At 38.5% G+C, this 26,096-nt stretch overlaps 1 protein-coding gene across 2 annotated transcripts in view; it reads right to left on the reverse strand.

The window, feature by feature from the left end:
* Positions 1 to 1,071: 1,071 nt before the first annotated feature.
* The window catches only part of pde1a.L (phosphodiesterase 1A L homeolog), a 120,557-nt gene continuing 95,532 nt past the window's right edge, over positions 1,072 to 26,096 (reverse strand). For both annotated transcript variants that reach the window (XM_018236013.2, XM_041576678.1), the window contains 9 exons: positions 25,317 to 25,457; positions 24,121 to 24,221; positions 23,367 to 23,492; positions 15,339 to 15,440; positions 14,867 to 14,987; positions 13,402 to 13,483; positions 9,319 to 9,439; positions 7,972 to 8,159; positions 1,072 to 1,848 (listed from right to left, as the gene is read on the reverse strand). In XM_018236013.2, the coding sequence (XP_018091502.1) occupies positions 1,796 to 1,848; positions 7,972 to 8,159; positions 9,319 to 9,439; positions 13,402 to 13,483; positions 14,867 to 14,987; positions 15,339 to 15,440; positions 23,367 to 23,492; positions 24,121 to 24,221; positions 25,317 to 25,457 (1,035 nt within the window). In that variant the 3' untranslated portion in view covers positions 1,072 to 1,795. The remainder of the gene's footprint in view (positions 1,849 to 7,971; positions 8,160 to 9,318; positions 9,440 to 13,401; positions 13,484 to 14,866; positions 14,988 to 15,338; positions 15,441 to 23,366; positions 23,493 to 24,120; positions 24,222 to 25,316; positions 25,458 to 26,096) is intronic.

Consider the following 26,096-nt stretch of genomic DNA (forward strand, 5'->3'; position numbering starts at 1 on the left):
AAGCCCAGAATTATACTTAATAAGCACATTTCTCAATAGCGTACACATCGACATGTTTAATAATTAGCTTGAGCTCCAGTAGAAAATCTTCAATATTTTTACTAGAATTCACTCAATCATTAACACAACACTAATTGCTATGACTGGAAGCTACTTCTGCCCATTTGTGGTCCTATTAAATGTACACTATATTGTCAAGTATGTGGACACCTTCATTTTCAACACCTCCTTCCAAAACCCGGAATATTAATATACTCTCTTTGCTGCTAAAGCTGCCTCTACCCTTTACCCTTCTGGGAAGATTTTCCTCCAGATCAGTGGTCCCCAGCCAGTGACTTATGAGCAATATTTTGTTAACCAACCCCTTGGATGTTGCACTTAGTGGCCTCAAAGCAGGTTCTTATTTTTCAATTCCTGGCTTGGAAGCAAGATTTGAATTCATAAAAAAATGATTTATGGCCAAACAGAACATTCTGTACGCTGCCAATCCACAATGGGCAACCAAATAGCCAATCATAACTTTGTGCCAAATGTTTGGAGAAGGCCCTTTCTTGTTGCAAAATGAGAATTCTCAATAATGTCATTCAATGAAGTAGAACAGGATTCCCCAATCTTTTTTTATCCATGAGCCACATTCCTATGTAAAAATAGTTGGGGAGCAACACGAGCATGAAAAAAGATTCTGGCAAATAAGAGCTGTGAATGGCTATTTGGTTTTCCTTATGTGAACTGACAGCATCAAAACATTCTGTTTGGCAGTACACATGGTTTGTTATGCAACCAAACCTTGCCTCCAAGCCAGGAATTCAAAAATAAGCATCTGCTTTGAGGCCACTGGGAGCATCATCCAATCCAAGGATATACAACATATTGCTCACAAGCCACTGGTTGGCACCACTGATGTACTGGTGCCTGTGTTGGAAATGATGGGTTTAGCCTAAATAGCCAATTTCAATAATAAGAAGGGTTGTCCTTATACTTTTGACAATTCTATGCAAACATTTAAATTTTCTAATAACATCCAGAAGAATCTGGAATCTAGTATGTCTGGAATGAAAGGATGAGCTGGTCAAATCAACATACTTTTATTAACAGTCTGAAAAAGGTGAAAAATGAAGTCAATGAGGAGAACTAAAAGAAACAGTGAAATTCCCAAGTAAATGACAAATTAAAATTTGGGTGGGGGGGGGGGGGGAGACAGAGAGTGCATAGGTCAACATACTAATATTTACACAGTTTTATTATTTACATACTTTCCTCTGGGTGTACCACTCCAACATAAATAGTTACTACGTAATGACAAGGTAATCATCTCATCATCTAGCCGCATGAATACGAATATAAAAAATCGACACATATATTGTCGCTGCTGTGTCTACAGTCCAGAAAGTTTCCATTCATTGAAACAACAGTGCATGGAAGGTTTTTGCTAGTATGTTCAGCCAGCAATCAAAAGGCTAAATGGGCATTTTAACAAACATCAATTTCTCCTGGTGCAAGTCAAGTTTATTGGGTATAGAAGGTTATTTTAGAGCCTGAAGGGAGATATCTGGCTACAAATACATCAGCAATTGTCATTTACGCTTCCTTTTTTTAACTACTTGCCTGGGTTCTTAATTTTGACGAGCAATGACTATCCATGATCATTTTCTCCAGTGTTAAACATGAAACCACTTCTGCCAAGTGATAAACTATGTGCTTCTGATTTGGGGAATCGTTGAGTCTTGTCGTCATCTCTTGTCACAGAGACCCCATCTCTGGATAGCAAGTATGGATTCACATTTACACAACAATATTAGGTTCCTCCAGTGCCTCCTTCACTCTTGTGCATTGATTTCAAATTTCTCTCTATAAAAAAAGAAAGAGAATATATTTAAGTAGCCATCTATGTGTGTGTGTGTTAGAAGTTCTGACTTAATTTAAGCTTTGCGCATCTTTATAGGGTTGGTGGCTGATAAAAAAGTTAGGGAGGGCCTATATTGCAGTTTAGGTCAGACTGTAAGCATAGGCACATCATAAGGTGTGGGTTATGTTAGCAACCAGCCTCACTGGATGATACTAGGACATCCAAGAAAGGTAAAAGAGAACAGTGTCAAACTGATGGGCCCCACCACCCTTGGCCTGCTCTTCCACCAGGACTGTGCCCTCTCCCTTGATCACAGCTGCAAAGTTAAAGAGGTAAAATGTTTACAGTACATGGTAAACTGAATGAGAGGGGAAAACGTGTGGGTGGACATTGGATAATGGGCCCTTGTGTTCATAAAGAGGGCCCATGAAATGTCAGCCCCGTTAGGTCCCAGTGGGCCCTGGACGCCTCTGTCTGACCTTGAAAGAGAGAATGCAGTGGACTTGCACAATGTGAACTGAATGGATCATTTAATGTGTGCTAAAATGCACTGTGCTAACTTCTCAAAGAGCAAGTCAACACTAATGTACTCCATCAGTTTTCCTGTGAGGCATTTTTGTACTCAGATTTTACATTTGAAGGCAGCTTATGCCCCCATTCAGCATGGCCACCAGCAGCTGTAGAATATCTTTGGTGGCCACAGGTGCCTTGAAGCACAAAGTATATGACCCTTTTAACCTCATTGATTACTCCAATGTCATAAATAATAGAACACAGGAAGCCTTATGCCATATATTTTTTTAGGAATGTAATTAATACATATAATGAGAGCTATAAAGACAAGAGCAAACAAAAGTAAACATTGTAATATCAATACAGTATGGAACATTAAGTTTGAAAGCCCAGAGTAGCAGATTTCTGACTGATCATTATTTTATTATGGATAATAAATTAGCAGATCATATCACAGTAACTTGGAAACTCATTTTTACTGCTCTGTCAAGTGCCCTGTAGACTTGAATTATCTGAAAATGAACACAGTGCTCTTTTATTTTGGTGGCTCACTACATTGATTGGGTGTTAATGGTTTATACTGCCACTAATGAAAAAGAATGGAAAAAGAACTTGAATCAATTCTGACAAAATGGCACATTTAGGGGCCGATTCACTAAGGGTCGAATATCGAGTTAATTAACCCTCGATATTCGACTAGGAATTAAAATCCTTCGACTTCGAATATCGAAGTCGAAGGATTTAGCGCAGATAGTTAGATCGAACGATCGAAGGATAATTCCTTCAATCGAACGATAAAATCCTTCGAATCGAACGATAAAATCCTTTGTATCGAACGATTCGAAGGATTTTAATCCAACGATCGAAGGAATATCCTTCGATCAAAAAAAGTTAGGCAAGCCTATGGGGACCTTCCCCATAGGCTAATATTGACTCCGGTAGCGTTTAGATGGCGAACTAGGGGGGTCGAAGTTTTTTTTAAAGAGACAGTACTTCGACTATCGAATGGTCGAATAGTCTAACGATTTTTACTTCGATTCGAAGTCGTAGTCGTAGTCGAAGGTCGAAGTAGCCCATTCGATGGTTGAAGTAGCCCAAAAAAACCTCGAAATTCAAAGTTTTTTACCTTCGAATCCTTCACTTGAAGTTAGTGAATCGGCCCCTTAATGATAAATATGCCAGTTTGTTTTACTGAACCACAGTGTGCAAAGTGCCCCGCTGGACACAATCACCAGCTATTTTTCAATGCAGTGTTTTCCCACCGTTCCAGTGCCTTGGTGATTGCCAGATTGTGCCTGATGCTTTTGGTATTCAAAATGGATGCAATTGTGCTGAAAATATCTGGTTGGCAGAGAGTGATGTGTAAACTATATTCTTTAAGCACAACTGCAATTCACTGGGGGGAACTATCTGGTTTGGAGGGTTCCCCTGCATCTATGGGCGACTGTATGAAATTCAAAACAGGAGGCAGGAAGGACTGGGCAGTGCCAAGTGCAACTAAGATTTTTCATGCAACTGATTGATCCTTTTGCATTGTCTCAGGTCCTACAAGCTGGTCTTAATAAACACCTGTAAGACCATGTAACTGTCCGAAATCCAAATAGATATCTGGCCAGTGCTGAACATCAAAGACAGCAGCAATGGCTACTCTGTAGTAAATAGCTTTGCAGCCTGTTATAGTGATTCCCATAAAATCATAGCTGGGCCTAAATCCTAGTTACACCTCCTGAGCCAGAAACCCATTAGAGCTCAGTCTATCTCGGCTGAATCCCAGCATTCCAAAGAAGAAAATACTGTATAAGGCAGAAAAAAAAATAAATGTAGTTTGAGTGTAATATAATGTAGTCCTTCATTTTAATAAAGCCAGTTCAGATTAGTAATGTGTCGCTATGAACGTTCAATAAATGTAGTTCTAATTAATTTTCTGAAGTGATCAAAATGTAATTGCACAGAGATTTGGTAATTACTTCATTTAACATTAACATATTGTTGACACGAATAAAATAATTATCACATTATCCTATTCCCTATAACCCATGAAATAAAAGGACGCTCATTTCTTGGCTAGTTTAATTTCACTGGCAATTTATTTAACACAAAATGGTCTTTCTCAATCAGCAGTTGCAATTCTTTAATGATATATATTCATTTGATTCAGCAATAGCACTCCGCACAGAAGGCAAGCGGTAATATGAAGCCGTGTTAATCATACCCAAGCTTATTCTTTAGGCACTAATGGACTGCAGATGGCTTTTTGTCTTTGTCATAATTGTAGCAGAGCACATTAGTCTATAAGTTTAAATGCCAAAGACGCTTTTTACAAAGATTTGCACTTTCACAGCCTGGACTCCTAGTGATAATGGTTTCTCATTTCACTTCCCCCTCTGCCTAAGCTGTTCCATGTGCAGACCTCATTGGATGCATTATTTTGCCATATGTTACCTTTATATAAAACACTATGATAAGACAGTATTTCTCTGATTTTGAGGGCACTGGTATATCAGGCTGCTTATCTATATTCAGATTCTATAAATTATAGTTCTATATTCTATAATGGTAGGCCCCAAGCCCCCCCCCCAGCTTAATTATGTTCCAAAGACACATCACTTCTTGCATTTTTCCCTGAAACCCACCAAATGGGGTATCTGAAGATGAACATGACCCCTTCCATCAGCATATAATCAAATATTTGTACATTTCAGACCTTGATATATAGCCCTCTTAGTGGCAGATTATTAAGCCCATACCTCCACAATAGGGAACTGCCAGCACAATAGGAAGCAGTCTTGGAAAGGAGGAGCTTTAACCTCTGTTGTAATAAAAAGTACTAGTTGAAGTAACCTATGGCAATCAGGAAGACCAGAAAATGCTACGTGTTGATTGCTTGCTATGAGTTACTGCACCTGGATAAACTTTGTGCCTTTTATTACTCAACCAAGGTCAGACTGGCCCACCGGGATACTAGGAAAAATCCCAGTAGGCCCTGATCCTGTTGGCTGTTCTGCTGAGCAGCAATCCACCCAGCTATTGGAAGATTCAAACAAAATTAAAGATGGCTGTGTAGTCCACTGTTCAACTGTGGACCCGGGTACCACATTCTGTCACAATACATAATCTAATAATCTTTAAAAGGATACTATTGCCTTTTGTAGGACATGCATTTTCCTTTCATAAATGTTCATTATAACAGATTGAAATGCACAAGGTTCTTTGTTTATTCCCATGTTTGTGTTTTTATATGAGTGCTGTGATTGGTAACCTTGTTTGAAATCAGTTCAATGGTTCCTTTATCATAGTTTGCTGGAACATATAACTTTAAAAATTAGCACTCCCATTTCTCTGACTTAAGGTGGCAAGGTGGCCAAATGAGCTGATCTTAACCCGATATGCCCACCAAAGGCAGGACAATATTTGGCTATTCCGATCATTTCGCCCTAGGGCCAGCGAACAGATTACAATGATGGCAATGGGTGCTGATGGGACGAGGACAACATCAACTAGTTGATCCAATCCTCGACCTCCAAGAAAAATCAAACTTGCCCAATTGATATCTGGCCAATTTTTTGGCCTGATATCGATTGGGGAGTCCTGTTGGAACGTTTCATACAAGAGTATAAAAGCTGCAGAATTGGTCTAATGGACTGATATCGGCAGCTTTAATCTGCCCGTGTATGGCCATCCTTAGGCATCCGAAGCATACACATGCAAGAGAATTAATACCTACCAGCCCCTATGGAAGCTATCTGTACAATTTTATCAAGCTGATATCAAACTGAGCAAATGTTTTGTTGTTTAGTGCTGGATAATTACTGTATGTTTAATGCCTCCAATGCTAATAAGTAAGAACAAAAAACTGGACGGTACATGTACACAGGGTAGGCTGGATTCTCAATGGAGGATAGCCTTGAATATGTGAGCTGCTGGCCCTGCATGTAGTTCTGAATTCAATGAAAGTCTAGTTTTCACTGGATATAGAACACTTTAATGAGGGCCCATTAAAGGAAAACAAAGCCTTCCATAAAGCTCATTGAACTCACAAGCTCTATAAACCAGTCCAATCTAACCTTCAGTGGGAAGCCTGCCAATAAGAGCAACTTGTGCCACTGAGTATTCCAGGCCTACATTTACCAACATTCTTCAGCATTTTATCAAGGTTTTGAACTGGGTTCTATGGTCCAGGAATATTATAGATCAAGGGTGCCCACGCTGAACATGTTGTAGAACAATGAGATGACTTATAGTAACCCTTCACTAACAAACATTATTTAGAACAAAGTACAATAACTGGTATTGTTAACCCTATGAAAGCACTAGAAAGCAAGCCTTTGAGTTAACCTATACACACTCTAAATCCCTATTTATTGCTTGTCAGTAATTTAACATTTTTCTACAATTCTCAATGCTGCATTGATTTGCCTACACAATAACAGTGACAAATGAGAAGGAAATAAGGGTACAAAGCAATGTCTCTATGCTCAGTTACATACTAACAATAATTTGCTGGGGCAGACACTTTAGCAGCTCTGGCTCATGCCTGTGTCTGCATGTGAACACTAAGTGTTTATGTTGCTTTTTCACTATAAAAATCCCTTAACTTAATGCGTTGCCCATACAGACCAGACAATATCCATTAAAAACATATTGTGGCTCAGTTAGACATTGTATTGATTCATGTAATAAAGCACATAATTCCACTGGCACTTCCTGTCCTTTATTGCTGTTGTAATTGTTTTACTCTATATAGCATTTGAATGGTTGATATTTACTAACAAATGTAATTACTCAAAACTTTTGTTATATGGAGAGCTTTTCAATATATGAGACCTGTGCCCATGTACCTGCTCTTGAACTAGACTTCCCACCATTCAAGAGCAGTCAACAATAAAGCATGTCCTCTGTACTGCTAGGCCAGGAGCCCTGGAGAAATATTTTGCATCTGTAAGTCTGAAACACCTACTTGGAAAGCTAGGGCCTCCAAATGGGGAGGTTTTATGGAAGGTCTAATCAAGGCTTATTTTGTGTTGTCATAATTGACTGGCACAGTGTAGACAGGTTGGAGCCTATATGATGGGTAATGCTGGTAGATGGTTCCATAAACGGTTTGTTAAAGTGGCATGGATTAATAACTGCCCATAATAAACATTAAAGGCAAGGGACAAGTCCAAAGTCAGAGCAGGCAAGCAGATTCCAATAAATGGTTCAGTGGTCAGAACAAGAAATCCACAGCAGACAATGAACCAGGCAAGGACTCAGGAATTCAGAGGCAAGAGGCTGGATCTCAGCTAATGGCCAAGAACAAGTAGTAGCTAGTGACATCCTTGTATAGGCCCTTAGTTACTAAGTGACTTTCAAAACTGTGTGACTGAGTGACTTAACAAGATTTAAGTTGGAGACTCCAAACACATAGGATGAAAAGAATGCTCATTACCATTACTAGAAAGGCTGGACTCTAAAAGCCACCAGTGGTGCAAAGGGAAATGTACAGGCAAGTTATTATACAGAACAATAACTTTGCAGTATTTAAGGTGTAGAACATGGGATGTGTTTTTTGGCAGTGATAGGTAAACGCACACTCAGTTTGGGGAGTCAATTTAATGCTAATGCATACATACCTTGAGCAGCCAGTTCTTTCCATCGTTCCTTATTTTGCTGAATGATTTCAACCAAATTGTTTTTGAAATGATGTAAATCTACAGTTGCTAATGAATATTCTGTCGGCGAGCTTCCATCCGTTTGGGAAGTCCGCACACTGGGTTTCCTTTGTAAATCCGTGCCACGAACCACTTCGGAGTTATTCTGGCTGGGGGAGAGTAAGAGTCAGATTCTAAAGAATGCCAAACTCAAGGCACTCACTGTAAAACACTATTGCATTTCACTCATCTCTAATCTAATATAAATAGAGGCACATGAAGAGATTTTGCCTGGTTTCTATTACGGATGCATATAATCCAGTTCGGGATTCAAACAAGATTCAGCCTTTTTCAGCTGAATTCAGAATTCCAATAAATTATGTGACTATTCTCTTTTCCTCCCTAATTTATATTATATAGTGGATTTGGTACATCCCTAGTTCCTATGCAGCTGTTACGGGTACCAGGTGTTCTTAACCAAGAACGACGGGTGAAGAGAAAGTGGAATATTCCAGCCAGTCACAGGCCACATTTAACTTCCTATGATAAGATGAATCTCTTTCACCCCAGTCACAGAATATAAGGTGCTTTCCATTATGAAACTAATGGGTGGCCCTCCGATAGATGGGTGTTTTAAATACTCCACAAGAGCAGATTTTTGCTTAATGGGAAAATATCAAGGATACAGGAAAGATTTATGCAATAACCACCTGTACATTTTTGCAGGAAATAATGTACAAATAGATACTCCTATGAGCTGTTCACCAAGTGTGCAAGAATGTTTATTTCTTGCTGATTTTTTTTTTAACCTTTAAAACATAATCTGGACAGACATAGTGCAGTTGGTGATAGAAATGATATGTTCAACATATAAATAATCAGCGTTGGACAGGGACACAAAATCTGTTCAAGGGGCCTCCACGCAAAATATTTCTCCACCCAGATATTGCTGGACTTTTAACCACCAAGTAGCTTCAATGGTGATTTCAAATGGCAGCTGTAGTCCAGCAACCATAGAAATGGATTTAGGCAACATTGTACAGTAAAACCTTTTCCTATCTATCTATCATCAGGTTTTCCAAGTACCCAAATGCACATATTAACATAGTAAGTTAGGTTGAAAAAAGACACACGTCCATCAAGTTCAACCTTTTAACTTTTTTTAACCTGCCTAACTGCTAGTTGATCCGGAGGAAGATATTACATCTTGTAATATAAGCAGTGGCCACTAGATGGAGATGATGTACAACTTGTAGAAAATCATCTGTGTGAAACAATAGCAAAGAATCAGTTTTAATAGTTCTTGGAAATGTAATTCAACTGACAAACCTGGATTTATCGAAGACTGAATTCTCAGATTTTGCAGCTTCCTCTATAAGAGGAAAAACTATTTTCTCTGTTGAGTCGGTAAGAAGCGTGAATGTCGGCTCCACTATGAAGTCAATAAAACCTGCAATTACATAAATAACATGTCAGAATTTGTATTTAATTCTTAAAGATAAAAAGCATTATTAAATGGACAAGTTGAATGGAAGTATTTCAGTTTTAAAGGGGACATGAACCTTCCGTGGATTTCCAAACCAGATGTCTTAGTTGCAGATGCAAGAGTTTTTCTTGCCAATGTTATACTGTAATCACACATCGAAGGGAGGGTGTAGTGCTGTTTTGGTGCTCTGAGCTACAATATCATTGGTCATTGACTTCAGCTCATATATCCAACAGGAAAAGGCCAAGTGTAAACAAAACAGGGAGTAGACTTTTTGAAGGTCTATTACAAAGCTGTTTGCATTTTCAGTTAAGCTCTCGTCTGCTGGTAGACCTGGGTCCCCTAGGTGTTGGCCTTGCCAAGTAGAAAAACAAATTCCCATGTAATAAATTGCACGTATGGCTCGGCCCCCAATTCACCCTAGTCATGCCATTTGTCATCACAGCCAGCAAATTGGAGCTTTGTGCCTCTTGTGGTCTCCATTTGCCTATAAACCCCTGAACGGACTCTCCCCTGTCTCCCCTGATGTCAGTGCTGTCTGTTAGCACATCAGTCCTCTAGGAGATATTGTGCACTGAAATAGCCAAGGGGCATATAAAATATCTAAAAAGCTAGAAAACATAGTAGTAAAGAGTAAATTGCAAAAATGCTCATAAGAGCACTTTAAACTGATTTATTTTAACTTGTCTTTGTCCCATTTTTAAAAAGTGAATAATAAAGGGGACATGGGCCCACCTGTGAATTTTAATCTAACACTTCTCTGAGCGTTCTTCTGAGTACTTTTGCAATTTACAGTATTATATGTTTTTTTTTTAGATTTTATATTAGTATTCATTTTTACACTGAGAGACAGGAGTATCCTCTGCTGGGCTGGAGAGAACAGGAAACAATTAATTTATTTATGCAGGAAGTATCTTCTCTGCTCAGTTCTATCAGTCACTAATGACAGGAATTAGTGATGTGTAGGTCAATAAAATTTCAACCCGCACCTGACCCTAACCTGCCCTCTCCCATCCGCATTCGACCGTAACCCACCTGCTCCCAACCCGCAGCCGACCCTTACCTGGTCAATACCTCCATTTCTGGACCAGTGCCTGACCCACCCATCTCTGATGTCACAAAAGGGGAGGGGCTAACATTCACATATTAATGGAGACTGCTGGAGCTGAAAGCTGGTAAGGTTGCTGGCAGGGAGAGTGGAACAGCTCAACCCGAACCTGCGCATAACTTGCCAAATGTGTGTCTGTCAGCCCAAACCTGAGACCCGTGGGTGACGTGTGTTTGGCCAGCCTGCTCATCACTCACAGGAACATTAGAATTGAGCAGAGAAGCTTAGGAAGATGCTTCCTGCATCAGTAATCTAAACTTTTGCCTCTCTAACTGGGTGACACCCAGAAAGTACAGCAAGTTTACTCACTATTGGCTTTTCCCCTTTAGGGAAAGCCAATAGTATTTAGTCTATAGATATGTTTCAGAGGATCATTATCCCCCACGTGTTAGTAGATAAATAAATGATTAATAGAGATGTTGGCTGTTGCTCATTATTTGGTGGATGTCGTGCTGCTTACAGTGTGCAGAAAAGTTCTGTTCAGTCTGAGTGGAACATTCATCGGGTTTGAATGAAATTGTAGAAATGTAATTTTTCAGCAAATTATTTTGCATGCAAAGTGCTTGTCAGTGAAAGAAATGCCAGCTTTATAGAGCGAGGCCATGGAGTTTATGCACAAAGCATGTGAGTGAGATCAACTGGAAAAGGCATTAACTAACATTTTGGGGAATGAAGTCTGTAAATTGCACATTTTGATGCAAAAAATCTTAATTTTATTTTAGCTGGTTTTCTCTTCTGTGGTAGTAATAATAATGTAATGCAACAATAATAATCAATAAATGAAAGCAATATAATTAGGAATGCACCGAATCCAGGATTCGGTTCGGGATTCGCCTTATTCAGCAGGATTTGGATTCAGCCGAATCCTTCTGCCTGGCAGAACCGGTTCCAGATCCTAATTTGCATATGCAAATTAGGGGTGGGGAGGGAAATTGCATGACTTTTTGTCACAAAACAGGGAAGTAAAACATGTTTTCCCCTTCCCACCCTTAATTTACATATGCAAATTAGGGTTCGGATTCAGTTTGGTATCCGGCAGAATCTTTCGCGAAGGATTCGGCCAAATCCAAAATAGCGGATTTGGTGCATCACTAATTGTAATTAAACCTTATATCTCTCTTTCTCTGTAACTGTACTGAGATAGTAAAGATGATTGTGAATGGAGAATTCTCTTGCATCTATATTATGTGTGGGACTGGCACTTTGTAGAGCTGGGGTGCACAAGAATCAGCTTTAGCAAATGTATAAGACCCCTTTAAACATTCTGTACAGGATCCAATATCACATCACACTATATTGTATTGTAATGTATTAAAATTTCCCAATTTTTTCACCAGGTCTAGTAACCCATTCCAATAGGGAGATTAAAGACAACTACAGGGAAAACAGACCTTTAAACCATTTGAAGCCAGGAATGCAGAAACACGTGCAAAATTTGGGCTGTATTCCCAGTATGAGAGATAGCAATGAGATGACTGACATTGCACTGGCAAGGATCAGCATGTGAGTGAATGTGAGCTTGTGACCATTAGTATAAGTGAGCATGTAAGCATGAGCATATATACATGGGTGAGAGTGAGCATGTGGACAAGACAGTATAAGTGTGACTGAGCATGTCAGCATGAGAGCATTGGTAAGAGCTCACTCATACTCATGCTTGCACGATCGCTCACAGTCAGGCTAACATGCTCAAAGGCACCCATACTAACATGCTCACTCACACTGACATTTTAACTCATACTCATGCTGACATGCTCACACATTCATCCTGACATGCTCACTCACATACATGGTGACATTTGCACACAACATGCTGACATGATCACTCACAATCATAATGACATGTAAATTCACACTCATGGTAACATACTCATTCCTATTTATGCAGAAAAGCGCAAATTCTTGGGGGCATGATTTCTAGTAACTCCTTACAACCTCACACTCATTCTATATGTTGACAATGTGAGCTCACATATGTGCTGACATTCTGACTCACACTCATCCTGACATGTTTAATCAAACACATGCTAACATGTTGACCTACATTCATGCTTATATGCTTATTCCCATTTATGCAGACATGCTCACTCATACTTATGCCAACATCTTCAATCAGAGGTACTGACATGCTTGCTTACATCTTTGCTGAAATATTCACTCACACTAATGCTAACATGTCTACTCACATTCATGCTGACATGCTCACTCACACTGATGCTAAGATGCTCACTAACACGTATGCTGATATGTTTACTCACAGTAATGCTGATGTTTACTCACACTTTTGCTTATATGCTCGCTCACTTTCATGCAGACATTCTGACTCACACTCATACTGACATGTTCACTCACACTAATGCTGACATATTTACTCAATCATGTGGGCATGTTCATTGATATTCATGCAAACATGCAAACTCACATTTGGGCTGAAAAATTCACTAACACTCATGCTGACATGTACACTCACACTCAGTCTAACATTCTTAGTCCTAGTTGCTTGCATGCACATTCACACTCATGCTCACATAATGTGACTCATGCTCATTTGTGCTCCCATGCTCACTCACTTGTGTTTGCTTACATGCACTTACATGCAGGTCCGGACTGAGAATTAAAATAGGCCCTGGCACTTTAGGTACATAGAGGCCCAATCAGCCCAAACTGAGGCCCAAACAGCCCCCACCAGCCCACTAAATACTGACTTTCTATGGCACCTTATACCAGCCCCTCTGGCATTTACCAGAACCCACAGATTGCCAGTCCGGGCCTGCTTACATGCAAGACTCAAACTTACTAAGTCAGGGAAGAATGTTACCTATTTGTGACTGTGCTACCATTGTGGATTTCCTGTCACAGAGCGGAGAGAATGGAAGCCCTAGTGAAGCCTCTTTATCACCCTGTAAAGTACAAAACAAGGCTTGTTAATAAATGTCCTTTCAGATACACACATCATAAATATGACAATAAACCACTCTCTCTCTCCAGTTGTTGCTGAACTGCAGAATACAACTACACAGAACTCAGAGAAGCAGGTAGGACATGCTGGCAATCAACTATTTTATTTCATGTTAGCAAATGGAAATACTTCCTAACCTGCCATATATAATGGCATTCAACAGTCTCAGGCCATAGAAAGCTTTTGGATGGCCAGATGTGGTCTGCAGAGATCCACTTGGACAAACCCAATTCAGACCATTTTTCCAACTGTCTCATATCTACTGGAACAATCCTGGTCAACAGACCCACAAAAGGGATGGAGTTTATTCACATTTTCTTGTCTTAAAGGGCTAGTTCATCTTTAAATGAATGTATAGTATATCTAATAGCCTATTCTAAACAACTTTTCAAATGGTCTTAATTTGTTTATAGTTTTGAAATTGTGCCACGTTATGCCTCTTTCCAGCTTAAATGGGGGTCACTGCCTCCAGCTAAAAAATAATTGCTATGTGACACAATTTTATTGTAATTGCTACTATTTATTACTATTTATTACTATTTATTACTTATCTCTCTCCATTTAAACCGCTGCCTGGTTGCTAGGGTAAACTGGACCCTAGCAGCCAGAGAGCTGCTGAACAAAAACCACAACCAACAAAACCAACAAAATTATTCAAACCCCACCAAAAATAAAATAATAAAACCAAACTGCTATTTATACTAAAAGTTAGTCCCCAGAAAGATTTAAGCTGAAATGATACGACATACTTAGCTGGGTTCAGAGTAGGCTAAGCCATATATGTATACGGTTAGTGTGTGAAGTGTTATTAATGCCATAGAAGTGACTGGTATCATTTTTGAATTGTTGAATGAACTTTGTCCCCCCCCCTTTCCTTTTTGCCTTCTGTACCAACCTTCCCCTTTTCTTGAAAATAATAAAGAAATATTTAAAAAAAATAAATAAAAAGTTTGTCCCCAGTCTAGACAATTTGCTGACTGATGTTATTATATGTTGCATTTAGCTAAGACAAACTGTATCTATTATAAACTGGTTGTTGGTATGTTGGTTGTTATTACAATCTTAAAGGGGCCCTAACTTGTTGGTGCCTACTGCCTTGGCAGCATTACAGCATAGGTTGGCCATTATACATATGCATAGGAGGAGGGCTGCATGGGCAAGAAGCCTGAAATTATAAAGCGTTGACCAGTATGGTTGATCAGTATGGTGGTCATATTTATGTATAGTTATCAAAATGTATTCTGAGATCCAAGTTGCCCTTTAATACAATATATAGATTGATTCTAAAAATGTCTATACAGTTAATGGAATATTGAACTAGCACCTGTCGGAAGAATTCCTCCATCAGTAGGTTAGTCCATCTCAGGTGCAAATCCCAAGGTTTGGCAGGGTGGCTGATATCTGCAGCATGAAGGATCAGAGACATGGCTTTGGCTTTATCTATCCTGTGAATAAACAGCACAACATAGTAATGCAGATTCACACAAGAAGGCAATGCTTAGCAGTAGTTACAACTATACTATGGAGAATTTCTATACTGCACCAACAGGATCATTTATAGTTCTGGTGACTCCCAGGGCAAACCCAAATTTGTAAGGCTCCAGTATTTACATAAAGTAGTATTGTCCAGCAACAATGGTAAAGATTGGCCCTCCCAATCTGTTTCTTTTAATGATGGGTAAATGAAGATTACAGGAATACCAATAATTAAATAAAATGACATAACAAATAATGAAGATCAATTGAAGAGTTGCGCAGAACAGTACATTATATCCTTATACAAGGAAATGTCTTACCCCTCCGGCTGCTGCAATGTGCTCCTCATAGTTTTTAACTGCTGGAAGTGGCCGGACATATCTGTAGATAAAACCATCTCAATCACCAGTGTTCGTAAATCTCTGTAAGCAATCACAAAATACCCAATGATAGCCTCCGTGTTTAACCTGAATTGATTTTTTTTCTTCCTCACATGATAACTTGAACTGGTCTGAGCACTTATATGAGGGGGGTCTGTAGCATAATTCTACAACAAAAAAGGAACTATTGTGAGAATGAAATTATTATACGAGCTCCATCATTTGAAAGCAAGGAATACAATTTATTAAAAATTCGGTGCCGTTTCTGAAACAATCATGTTATTCTTCACTGTCCCATCTCAGCCATGTGTCTCTCTATATGCAGCTTTGTATTAGAGGCAGTTATTTTGAAAGACAGGCTATAATACATTGTCTAGGTAAAGAGAGCACATTCCAATGTACTAGACCTAAGTGTTAATTAAAATCTCACTCTGACTTCTGCATATAGGGTGACATATTGCTGAGACGATTATTTTAAAAATGCTACATATTTCTTAATTGATTATTTGTAGAAGGTTTTCTTATTTCAATGAGATGAAGTGCATATTAGATTTTCAGAATAGTTCCCCTTTAACCTGTCTGTTATCCTTACAGTTTGGGAAATGGTACACATATGGCTTTAGCCTTATCTCTTATCTAATTTCTGTGATTCTTGCCTAGATCAAATATTTGGTGCTTGGGTCAGAAGTCTGCACTTCCTGATGCTCCTGTGGGAGGCACGGAGGCCTTGTCCCACCCTATTTTGGGGGATAGGGGGTGCTTGAGGCGCTTGAGCCACTGTGCATGTAACAGGTCTCTGCTCACTCAACTCTCTGAAAAGTAGTGCAAGTTACACAATGCAGTTTGCAGCCTGACAAGTGCAAAAAAAATGTCAGATTACAACCTTTTCTTGTACAGGCATGGGACCGTTATCCAGAAACCCATTATCCAGAAAGCTCCGAATTATGGAAAGGCAGTCTCCCATAGACTCCATTTTATCGAAATAATCCAAAATTTTTCTCTGTAACAATAAAACTAAGATAGAATTAATCCTTATTGGAAGTAAAACCAGCCTATTGAGTTTATTTAATGTTTTTTTGTGATGAAGATCCAAATTAAGGAAAGATATGTTATCCAGAAAACCCCAGGTCCCGAGCATTCTGGATAACAGATGCCATACCTGTACTTTGCAATCTGCATGCTGCAGGCCTTATTTTTTTTAACCCTCCAGCACATACAATATTGTTAGATTTACATATTCCATTTACATATCACAATGGTTTCCATTAAATTGAATTAGCAATTAGACAAAGCAAAATGATCTAAATGTTCCCAGCCAGAATCTGCCGGTTCTTCTGCACAATATGAATTGTTTGCCTCTTTGATCTGGCACAGTAATGCAGCTGTTTACAACGTTAATGATAATTGCAATATCTTCAATTAGCCCTCATTTGGGTTCTCTGATTTGTGTCTCAAAGCCGCTCAAGGTTGAACATTTCTAAAGGTTAAACCAAATATGAAAGTGATATGTTACTATAAATATTTAATTGTAGCGTTCCGCTGTGAAAAACAAGACATTCGCCCAGAAACCTGCCAAGCTATCAATAACACATGTTTCTGTTCTAAAGGCCAAGCTATTTATAACAACTAAATGGATTTTTTTTTTTTTACTTTGAAAATATTTCAACAGCTTTGTTGATTCATCATACATTTTTTTTTATAAACAGACAGAAGTGTGACACAAGTTCCGCCAAGCCATACATGGACACCACAAAAGCACCATTGAGACAGTATGTGCCCTTATGCCAGTAATAATAAGGCAGGGAAATACACAATCCATAGAAGTGTGCAGGTGCTTCACCCAGAAATCGTGGATTACAACTCCATCATATTATAAAGGATTAATGCATGCTGGTAGTTGTATTCCAGAAACATCAGGGGTGGATTCTTAAAGCAACAATTCTCAAGTGGGCCACTTAATATATGAGAATCCTGTCTGTTATTTGTACACCCAACATATTGCTCTTAGTTCATGAGATTGTTGTTCAAGTCAGTAAACATATTTATTCTTTATTCTAAAGACCTGATTAACACTCTATTGACCCTTCTTGTGTTTAGTATGTAATCAGCAAGAAAAAGACTCTCTGTAATATCACTAGGTTAGAATACAGCAAGATGAATGAAACAGCACTAGCAGGGATTATTGTGATTGGATAACTTGTAACTGAAAGTGTCATATTTCTGTGCTTATACACCTAGCCAGTAGATGTCCCTGTGTACTAGACTAGACTGTGTGATTGTACTATTCTACTTTCTGTAATTCTAGGAGAGCAGAGTAGAGGTTCCTGCTAGGAGTTGTTATGGCTTAAAAGGGTATTTTTACCTTTAACTTGTTGTATAATGTATTTTTATTCTTACCAGATTTTTTTTTCATGTCTGCCTCTTCCCAGCTTTCAAGTGAGTGCCACTGACCCCTTCAGCCAAAAACATATTGCTCTAATAGACCACAAGCTTATTGTTACTGATACTTTTAATTACTTATCTTTCTTTATAGTCAGATGCTATACTTTTAATCTTCCAGTCCTTCATTCAATCCAGTGCCTGGTTGCTAGTTTAAATCGGTTGCTAGCAACCAGATAGCTGCTATATTCCAAACTCGAGAGCTGCTGAGCAAAAAGCTAATTCATTCAAGAAATACAAAAAAATTAAAAAAGAAGACCATTTGCAAATTGTCTCAGAACAGTCTACATGATACTATACGTAAGTTAATTCTATCAGTTCATTCAAAGGGGAACTACCCCTAGTAGTGTCTCACCATACTGATTCCTGCAAAACATTTTTCTGCACATATTCCTTCTTTCAAAATCATCCCTGCGAGTGCCATGTCAATCCTCTTTCTGTTATCTAACATACTGAGATTACTGTCCAGTTTTTGCTTGCCAATATTACCGTTATTACAAACATCAGGAGAAAGAACAGGTATGGGATTTATTATCCAGAAACCTGTTTTCCAGAAAGCTCCAAAATATTGCCAGTACTAGGACATGAACTTTTTATTGACAGATTTGCTTTTTCTCTGTAATAATTAGACAGCATCTTGTATATGAAGGCAACTACACTGCATAAATCCATATTCATGGCAAAACAAAGTAGGTTTCAATATTTAAGTCTCCTTTATGACTGCAGCCATAACTGTGGTTGAGAAAAATGGAAGAATTTGTGGGCTTCTTGATGCCATTCGTTAAAGATACTTGTGCCTAAACATGCACCTCTTGCTTGTGTGTATTTGCAGGGAAGCCCTGGAGCTACCTTGAAGGTGGTGGTAATTCCATGGTTCCCACTGCAGGCTGCATTGAGAGAAGCAGTAGACATGCATGTAAACTGGAAAAAATAAAGAAATATTTTTATATGTATATAGTTAACACTATGCAAGTTTTGGCCAGCAGGTGGTGCTAAACATCCATCGGAGCCTATATAAGACAGTGCCTTGCTGGGGCACTTACTTATTGGCCTAGAGAACATCAAAAAGGCAGCATCAGACTGAAGTGGCCAGACCCTTGGTGGCAGTTGGTGCTGCAGGATTCGGTCCCCAACCTTTTTTGGCCCAGGGACCGGTGCAAAGGAATTTTTTTTTGCAAAGAACAGGGGTCGGGAGGGGTCGGGTGGGGTTGGGAGGGCTAGCGGCAACTGCGTGTCTAATTCGGTCGATGCAGCGCTCCAGTTCTGGCCCGTGGCCCAGTGGTTGGGGACCCTGAGCTAGCAGATAGTAGGGGCAAGTGAGTTTACTCCAGGAGTGAAAGTTAGAGAGGGCTAGAGAGCACCGACAGCCTGTTTTCCCAACAAGTAGGAATAGTTCGTCTAGAGGTGATTGTACACCAGGGATAGGGATTTGAGCGTTCAGGTGTAGCTTAACTGAAAGCCTATGGCAGTAGCTTGTGAGGTTACAGCAGAGAATCAGGGGTACTGTTCCTTAGACGAGGAAGCCCCTGTACAGCTAATGACACTCCTGCCAATGCATCTTGCAAGACTAGTGCCCTGGAGGTTTCTGAGGAGAGAACGTTTGGGTGTATATGAGTACTGATACTGTGTAAAGAATACCCTTGTGGGCAACCCAAGCCCCATGCTGTGCTGTATGCTGTGCCCTGCAATAAAGGAGCATTTTGAGTTCACCACATTCTTGCATGCCAGTGACTTCTTTGGGCAATAAAGGCGTTACACTTTCATTTCTACTTACGGATAACACACTAGCCATGGGTGCCCCCGTTACATGCGCCTAAACATTAACACGCTGGTCGTGGAGGACTTGAGCCGTGTTGCTATAAGTGTCCCTGTATGTAGTTGCTGAATGTTTTTAAGTGAACTGTTGCAAGTAGATATTAAGTAAAATGCCATTTTACTTAATATTTACTTGCAACAGTTCACTTGAAAAATGATTAATGGTGCAGTCCCTATGTGTTTCAGTAGTTAACTGCAGATAATTATACATTCTTTATTTAGTCACTAGATGGCAGTAATGGTTTTAGTTTTGTTTTTTGTAAACGTCTATATTTTTATTGAGCAGACCTGTTTGGAGGCACTTCCTGTGGAAAGAGAGCGTGGAAAGGGGCAGGGAGTTTCCAATTTGCTTGGCAGTTCTAGTGAGAGGGGTGGCTATCTATGAAGAAAAGTGTTAGGCCAAGAGTCAAAGTTACATGGTACTCTGAAGAAGTTCTCAAATGGTTGGAAAAATAAAGTGTTTGCATGCATCTAGACTGTTTTACTTTTGCAGGACAGTCCCGATTTGCAGCCCACATCCCTGTATCACCTGTTATTTTGTTTCACATGCTGTGAAACATCCTATATTTATCTGCCACCTCCTAGAGGATCACCACAGTCTTGCAAGATGGCGTTAACTAATGTTATAAAAATCATTGGCACCACCCACAGCCACATGAAGACAAGCAGTATTCATTGATGAGCACTCTCGGTGCAGGACTGGTTTTGGTCATGAAATGCTAGGGACAGCCATGAAATGCTGGGGACTGCAGTGTGTCTGTCATAAATTATATCTTATAATGCCATTCCAACCATTTAAAGAGGGGTGCATTTTTGCTAAATGGGGTGTGGTATTTTGGCACTGTGGCTACTAAATGGATGTGACCAAAATGTTGCCACCACTGTTCATTATCTTCCGCTTTCCATTTTTCAAATATTTGGAGGTTCAGTGCGTGCGTGAGAAAGTTCCATGCATCATTGTATTCTGTTGCCACTTACAAAGAACTGGAACTCTGTTGTAAGAAAAAAAAAACTACTAAAGGTAACTGAGAAAAATAAGCTAGGGGTTGTAGTTCTTCTAGCACCGGAATGCTGATGGGTGTGAAAAGCTACTTCAGGGAACAGAACCATTTATAAACATCCTACATGGACAAAAACATGCATTTCATTTATTCAGTGTCTACACCAATGTGCATGCAAAGGATGAAAAACAGTAACACTGAGGAAAATGAAGTACATTCATTGTTTAGTGCAAGACATTTTCTGGAATTAATTAAATCCCATCTAGTAGATAACATTCTTTACCACGGAAAACAGAAGAGTACATACAATTCTCTTCAAATGAGCAAGTGGTAGAGTCCTAAGGGAGCAAAGTTGCATTCCTTAGGGCACAACCATAAGCTTCCTGCAGTGGTGCAGCAAGTGTTAAATACAAGGAGCCCTTGTACCTCATCCTGCACCTTGTGCTGCAATTTTAATTCCTTTGCACATTGCCCCATTTTTTATAAATAAGGCTGACAATCCTTAATGGATTGTAATCCAGTGAAAATGAAAGAATTACATTCCTTGCGTTACTTATTAAAAATTACATCATGGCAGATGCCATTATACAAAATTCAATCAAGTGTGGGAAAAAATAACCTGTAAGTCTGACTTTATTAGTGAGGAAGCTAGGAAAGATTGTCTAGAAATGTAATTCAACATGACATTTTGGGCAGCAAAATAATTAGCAAGAATTAGTACATTTGAATGAGATATAGATTATATCAGGCAAATCCATGTCTTGGGCATAAAGAGTATAGTGAATATGGATGGGACTTTGATTGATGTAAATGCCTTTGATCCAGTATAACATATACTACAATAATTATGTATATATGTTTTACATTCTTCTTATTACATTTATATGAAGGTTTTGAAGATGTTTGAATTAGAAGCACAGATTGTAAAAAATAATAGCACATGTGACAATCCCTGGGATAGGAAGCCTTCAATCCGATATTGCATGTTCAGCCCTCACTAAGCATGAAAAAAAAACAAGTACAAATTCCCATTGACTCCAGCAGTGGAGGCCTATTTATCAAAGGTCGGATTTAAGAGGTTTTTGAAACAGTGACGAAACTCACCTTCTCTAAAACCACGAATGTCATGACATTTATTAAAAGATCCGAATAAAAAAAAGTATGAATGGAAAATTACACTTAACGATGCTCTAAAAAATAAGAATATCTCTCAAAACTCTTAGGGGTAGATTTATCAAGGGTCGAAGTGAATTCGAGGGAATTTTCGAAGTAAAAAAATTTGAAATTCAAAGTAATTTTTTGGATACTTCGACCATCGAATAGGATACTACGACTTCGAATTTACTTCGACTTCGATTCGAAGTAAAAATCGTTCGAATATTTGACCATTCGATAATCGAAGTACTGTCTCTTTAAAAAACTTTGACTTCAATACTTCGCCAAATTAAACCTGCCGAAGTGCTATGTTAGCCTATGGGGACCTTCTAGAGCAGCTTTCCAAGTCTTTAGAGGTCAAAGGAAAATCCTTCGATCGATCGCTGAAATCGTTCGAATCATTCTATTCAAACGATTTAATCGTACGATTTCCGTTTGATTGCCAAATTCGGTAAAAAATCGATGGTCGAATTTCAAAGTATTTTTTACTTCAAAACTCGACCCTTGATAAATCTGCCCCTTAGCCATTCTGGCTGGTGTTCCTATTACAAAAAAACTGCATTGGGCTGGGGAGAGATTTAACACAGCATGGCCTTTCCCAAGTAACCCTAGTTAGAAATGAAACTCATGCATGCACAGTCAAATCAGGAAATTAGGGTGTAGCTACCCCACTAGTGAAACTACCTTTCCTTATCTCTTAATCAGTTAATTCACTAATAATAGATTTTATATTTATCATTCCTTCCTGATTCACTATTGGAGACTAAACATGTTTAAAACATGACATCGCACCTCACCCATTCTGCGGCATTAATTCACATAACTATTTTCTGGGTGGCTATAGAGACCGGGGTCAATTTTAGCATGGCTAGCAGATAGTATAGCCACTTATGGCCATGCTTCATGGATGTGCTAATAGGCAAAAACATGTATACAGATTTTAACCATGACTAAAGAAGTGATTGCTGTTGCCATCTGCCAAAGGATTTATTCGTATCCGTTTAACTGACAAAATTTGCTGCACATTGAAAGACAACACATGTTCCCCATTGTGTTAAATGGAATTCAGAAATGTAGAATCTACGTTGCAGCTATTCTGTAACTTTTTTTTTGCCATTAATGTTGATTCTAAGGTTAAATACAAGTACATTTTTGGAAAAACATTTTTTTCTGCCTTGTTTGTCAGACTATACTGAGGGAGGGTAATTTTCCTACAGTTAAAAAGAAAGTGGTGTTAGCTCCTTAGTCTTGGCTGACGTAAAAAAATGGTTAGGAAATATGCTTTCCAAGGCCAATTTTGTCTGTCAAACACTTTCTAGAATTGCAGAGAATAAACATCAAGCAATAACTGTCTCTTGAAATGAAAAATGTCTATTAATGAATGAAATAAACAGTATAGTAGTTGCATAGTCTGCCAGGGAAATAACACTATTCTGCTTAGACTATATATGTCCAACTTGGAAAGTACAACTAAAAAGTGATCATTGCAGCGTGAAATCAAAATGAGACATTTTTTTTAGTAAAGTAAATTTTAGGGAACAATAAAACGTTTTCTTACCTCCAGTCATCTTTGGACAAATTGATAAAAATATTCATTTCATCATCTTGCATAATGCGGTAGGCAGCACTCACGTGATGGTTTTCAAGAACTGATCGATCATTGTACAATATTGCAACGTCAGACCTAAAAAGAAAGATGTAGACTCTTGAATGAATTAAAGCTGCAACTAAAGCCCCAAGGAAAGTCTCGTTTTATAATTGCTTCAGTGCATATGGCTGTCATATTGCTTCTGAGTTATATCCCCCACGCAAGTAAAAAGCGAACCTCTCTGATCTTTCTTATTTTCCTTCTATATCTAGTCCATCTACCCTGCCTACTCCCGGTGCTCGGCAGAAAGGGTACATTGCAGTACCCCAAGGGCATGACTAGTATCCATGACTTCTGATTCTGATCTGGACAGGGCACAATGCCACTGGCAGAGACAGGAACTAAACCATTAAGATCACATTTTTATTTTACTTGCATATAGGTAATATTAGCACAGGTTTTTTTTTCAACATGATGCAAAATAAATATACAAGGCTTACATATATTCTGACTATTCCTTTCATTAAAAAAAATAGGTTTTAGTATTTATTATGAAGCATTATTTCCCTTTACATTTACATTCTTACCATAAAGTAGTTGAGTTGGTTTAGCAAGAGATTCTGAGTTCTGTATAACCCATCCCCCCCCCACCTTCCCACCTTTTGTTGTAACTGGTCTACAGAAAATAAGCAATGGGATTGTTTTTTTGCTTCCCAATATTTACCTCGTCTGTATATGGAAATTGTTTGTGGTCCCAGTGTGCTCAAAGTCGTGGATAGCAGCAGCAAATATCATTGCCAAAATTTCCAGTTCTGTGAGCCAGTGCTGTTAAATGCAAAAATGACACAATAAGGATGGGGAAGATTCAAAAATAATATTCAATAAATTAGAATTGTTTCATTTAATTTTTTGTCCCATTTTGTTCACCCATTTTTTGTTGTATTATGTAGCCCTATAACCATTTCTTTTCCTCACAAGTATAGCATTTATTTCTTTATCAATACATTTTATTATTATCATCCTATATTCATATAGTGCTAATATGTCTATTACAGAGATCATCATTCTGTTCTATCGTTTTTACATACCGGTATTCCCTTCCCTTTTTGCTATCAACTTTTGGATTTCCCTGTCCACTTTCTCTTTTCTTTTGATATTACTTATTCTTGTTCTTCTGCAAGAATGATTTTAGTATGCCAAAAGCTAACCTTTGCCTGTGTTTATATGTCAGTGAGGATGGAGAAATGTGCCCTTTCATGGGATCAGGGCTGGAACTAGGGGTAGGCAGAAGAAGTACCTGTCTAGGGTGCAATGATAGGTGGGTGCTGGGCTAGTACCTGTTAAAGGTCTTCTGCCTACCCTTAGTCCATGTTTACTCCCATTTGCCACTCTACTCGCCCCTCTGTTCCCCTTTTGCCACCTCTTAATATAGGTTTTAGGGTTCGGGTCAAAACCCGAAAATCTGTGTATCAATAATTTTAAACAAGTCAATGGGAATAAGTAATTTTATCTATTTAAATATTTTTCCAGTTCATTAAACCAATTTTTTGGCCTCTGAATAAAATAATGTACAGTAGTTTTTTTTAAACTTTAATCCAGTTATTGAAATATTTATGTGAATGTCATAGGTTAAAATAATGTGTTATTATGATGATTTTAATATTGATCCATATGTGGATCAATAGATTGAAGATATTTAGATTATATTCTAGCAAATATAGTTTGTCTCCGTATTTGGACATAGTTTTATATTGTAAAACTAAAATTATTTTTTCATATGACCCTGTGGGAAAGATGTCAAGAAGACTTTGGTAGAAAGGCCCTTCAGAGTTTTAATGCAACCTATAGTGGTCCAGATTTACTTGTGTACTTGGTAGCCTACACAGAATATCAAGTTTTAGTGATCCTTAATTGGCTTACCATGATACCCGTATGAAGAATAATATAGTGCACAGTTTGGGTAACGTCAGCGGCATGAACCAGATTGTGGTAGGGATTTTTGTACTTGCTGTAACCAACTTCCAAAGCTTCAACAAAAGATACAAGATTGGAAACAGGAATCTGGAAGTATAAAATATTTCATGTTTTCCTATATTTCCATCCATATATTGTTCATCCAATTCCTTCTTCAATAGTTTAGGTTACTTATTTCCTACCTCAAGGTAAAACATTGTTAACACATGACCCAAACTCAGGCTGATAGTACTGGCCTAACACAAAGACTAATACAGTCATTCCACACAACTGCACAATGAATAGATTTGTAACCAATTAGTTTACACAAGACAAAGGTTGGTCTGTAAAGGTACCAGTTGTAAAGTAATTATATTTTTAAATGTGTTGATTAAGGGGTTTATTGATGCCTAAGGCTCCAAACCTCATAGGATTAGCAAACCCACTTGGAGTTTTCATTTAATCTTAAATAGACCCCCTGTGAATCCATGGTGGGTACTGGAAAGGTCTTTATCCAATAATCCTTCACATTGGCCAATGCAGTGAACAGTTGAACAGATCTTCCAACAATTTAGAGATAATTAAAAATATATGGACTTGTTCAACTAGAACATATACAGAACACACACACATATACAGTATATATATATATAAAACTATTACATATTAAATATTAAATATATAAATATTAAACTATTGTTGTTGTATTTTTAGCATGCAGAACCTTATTTTATATAAGTTTATCCA

This window comes from Xenopus laevis, chromosome 9_10L (genome assembly GCF_017654675.1).
Source record: "Xenopus laevis strain J_2021 chromosome 9_10L, Xenopus_laevis_v10.1, whole genome shotgun sequence".
NCBI lineage: Eukaryota > Metazoa > Chordata > Amphibia > Anura > Pipidae > Xenopus > Xenopus laevis.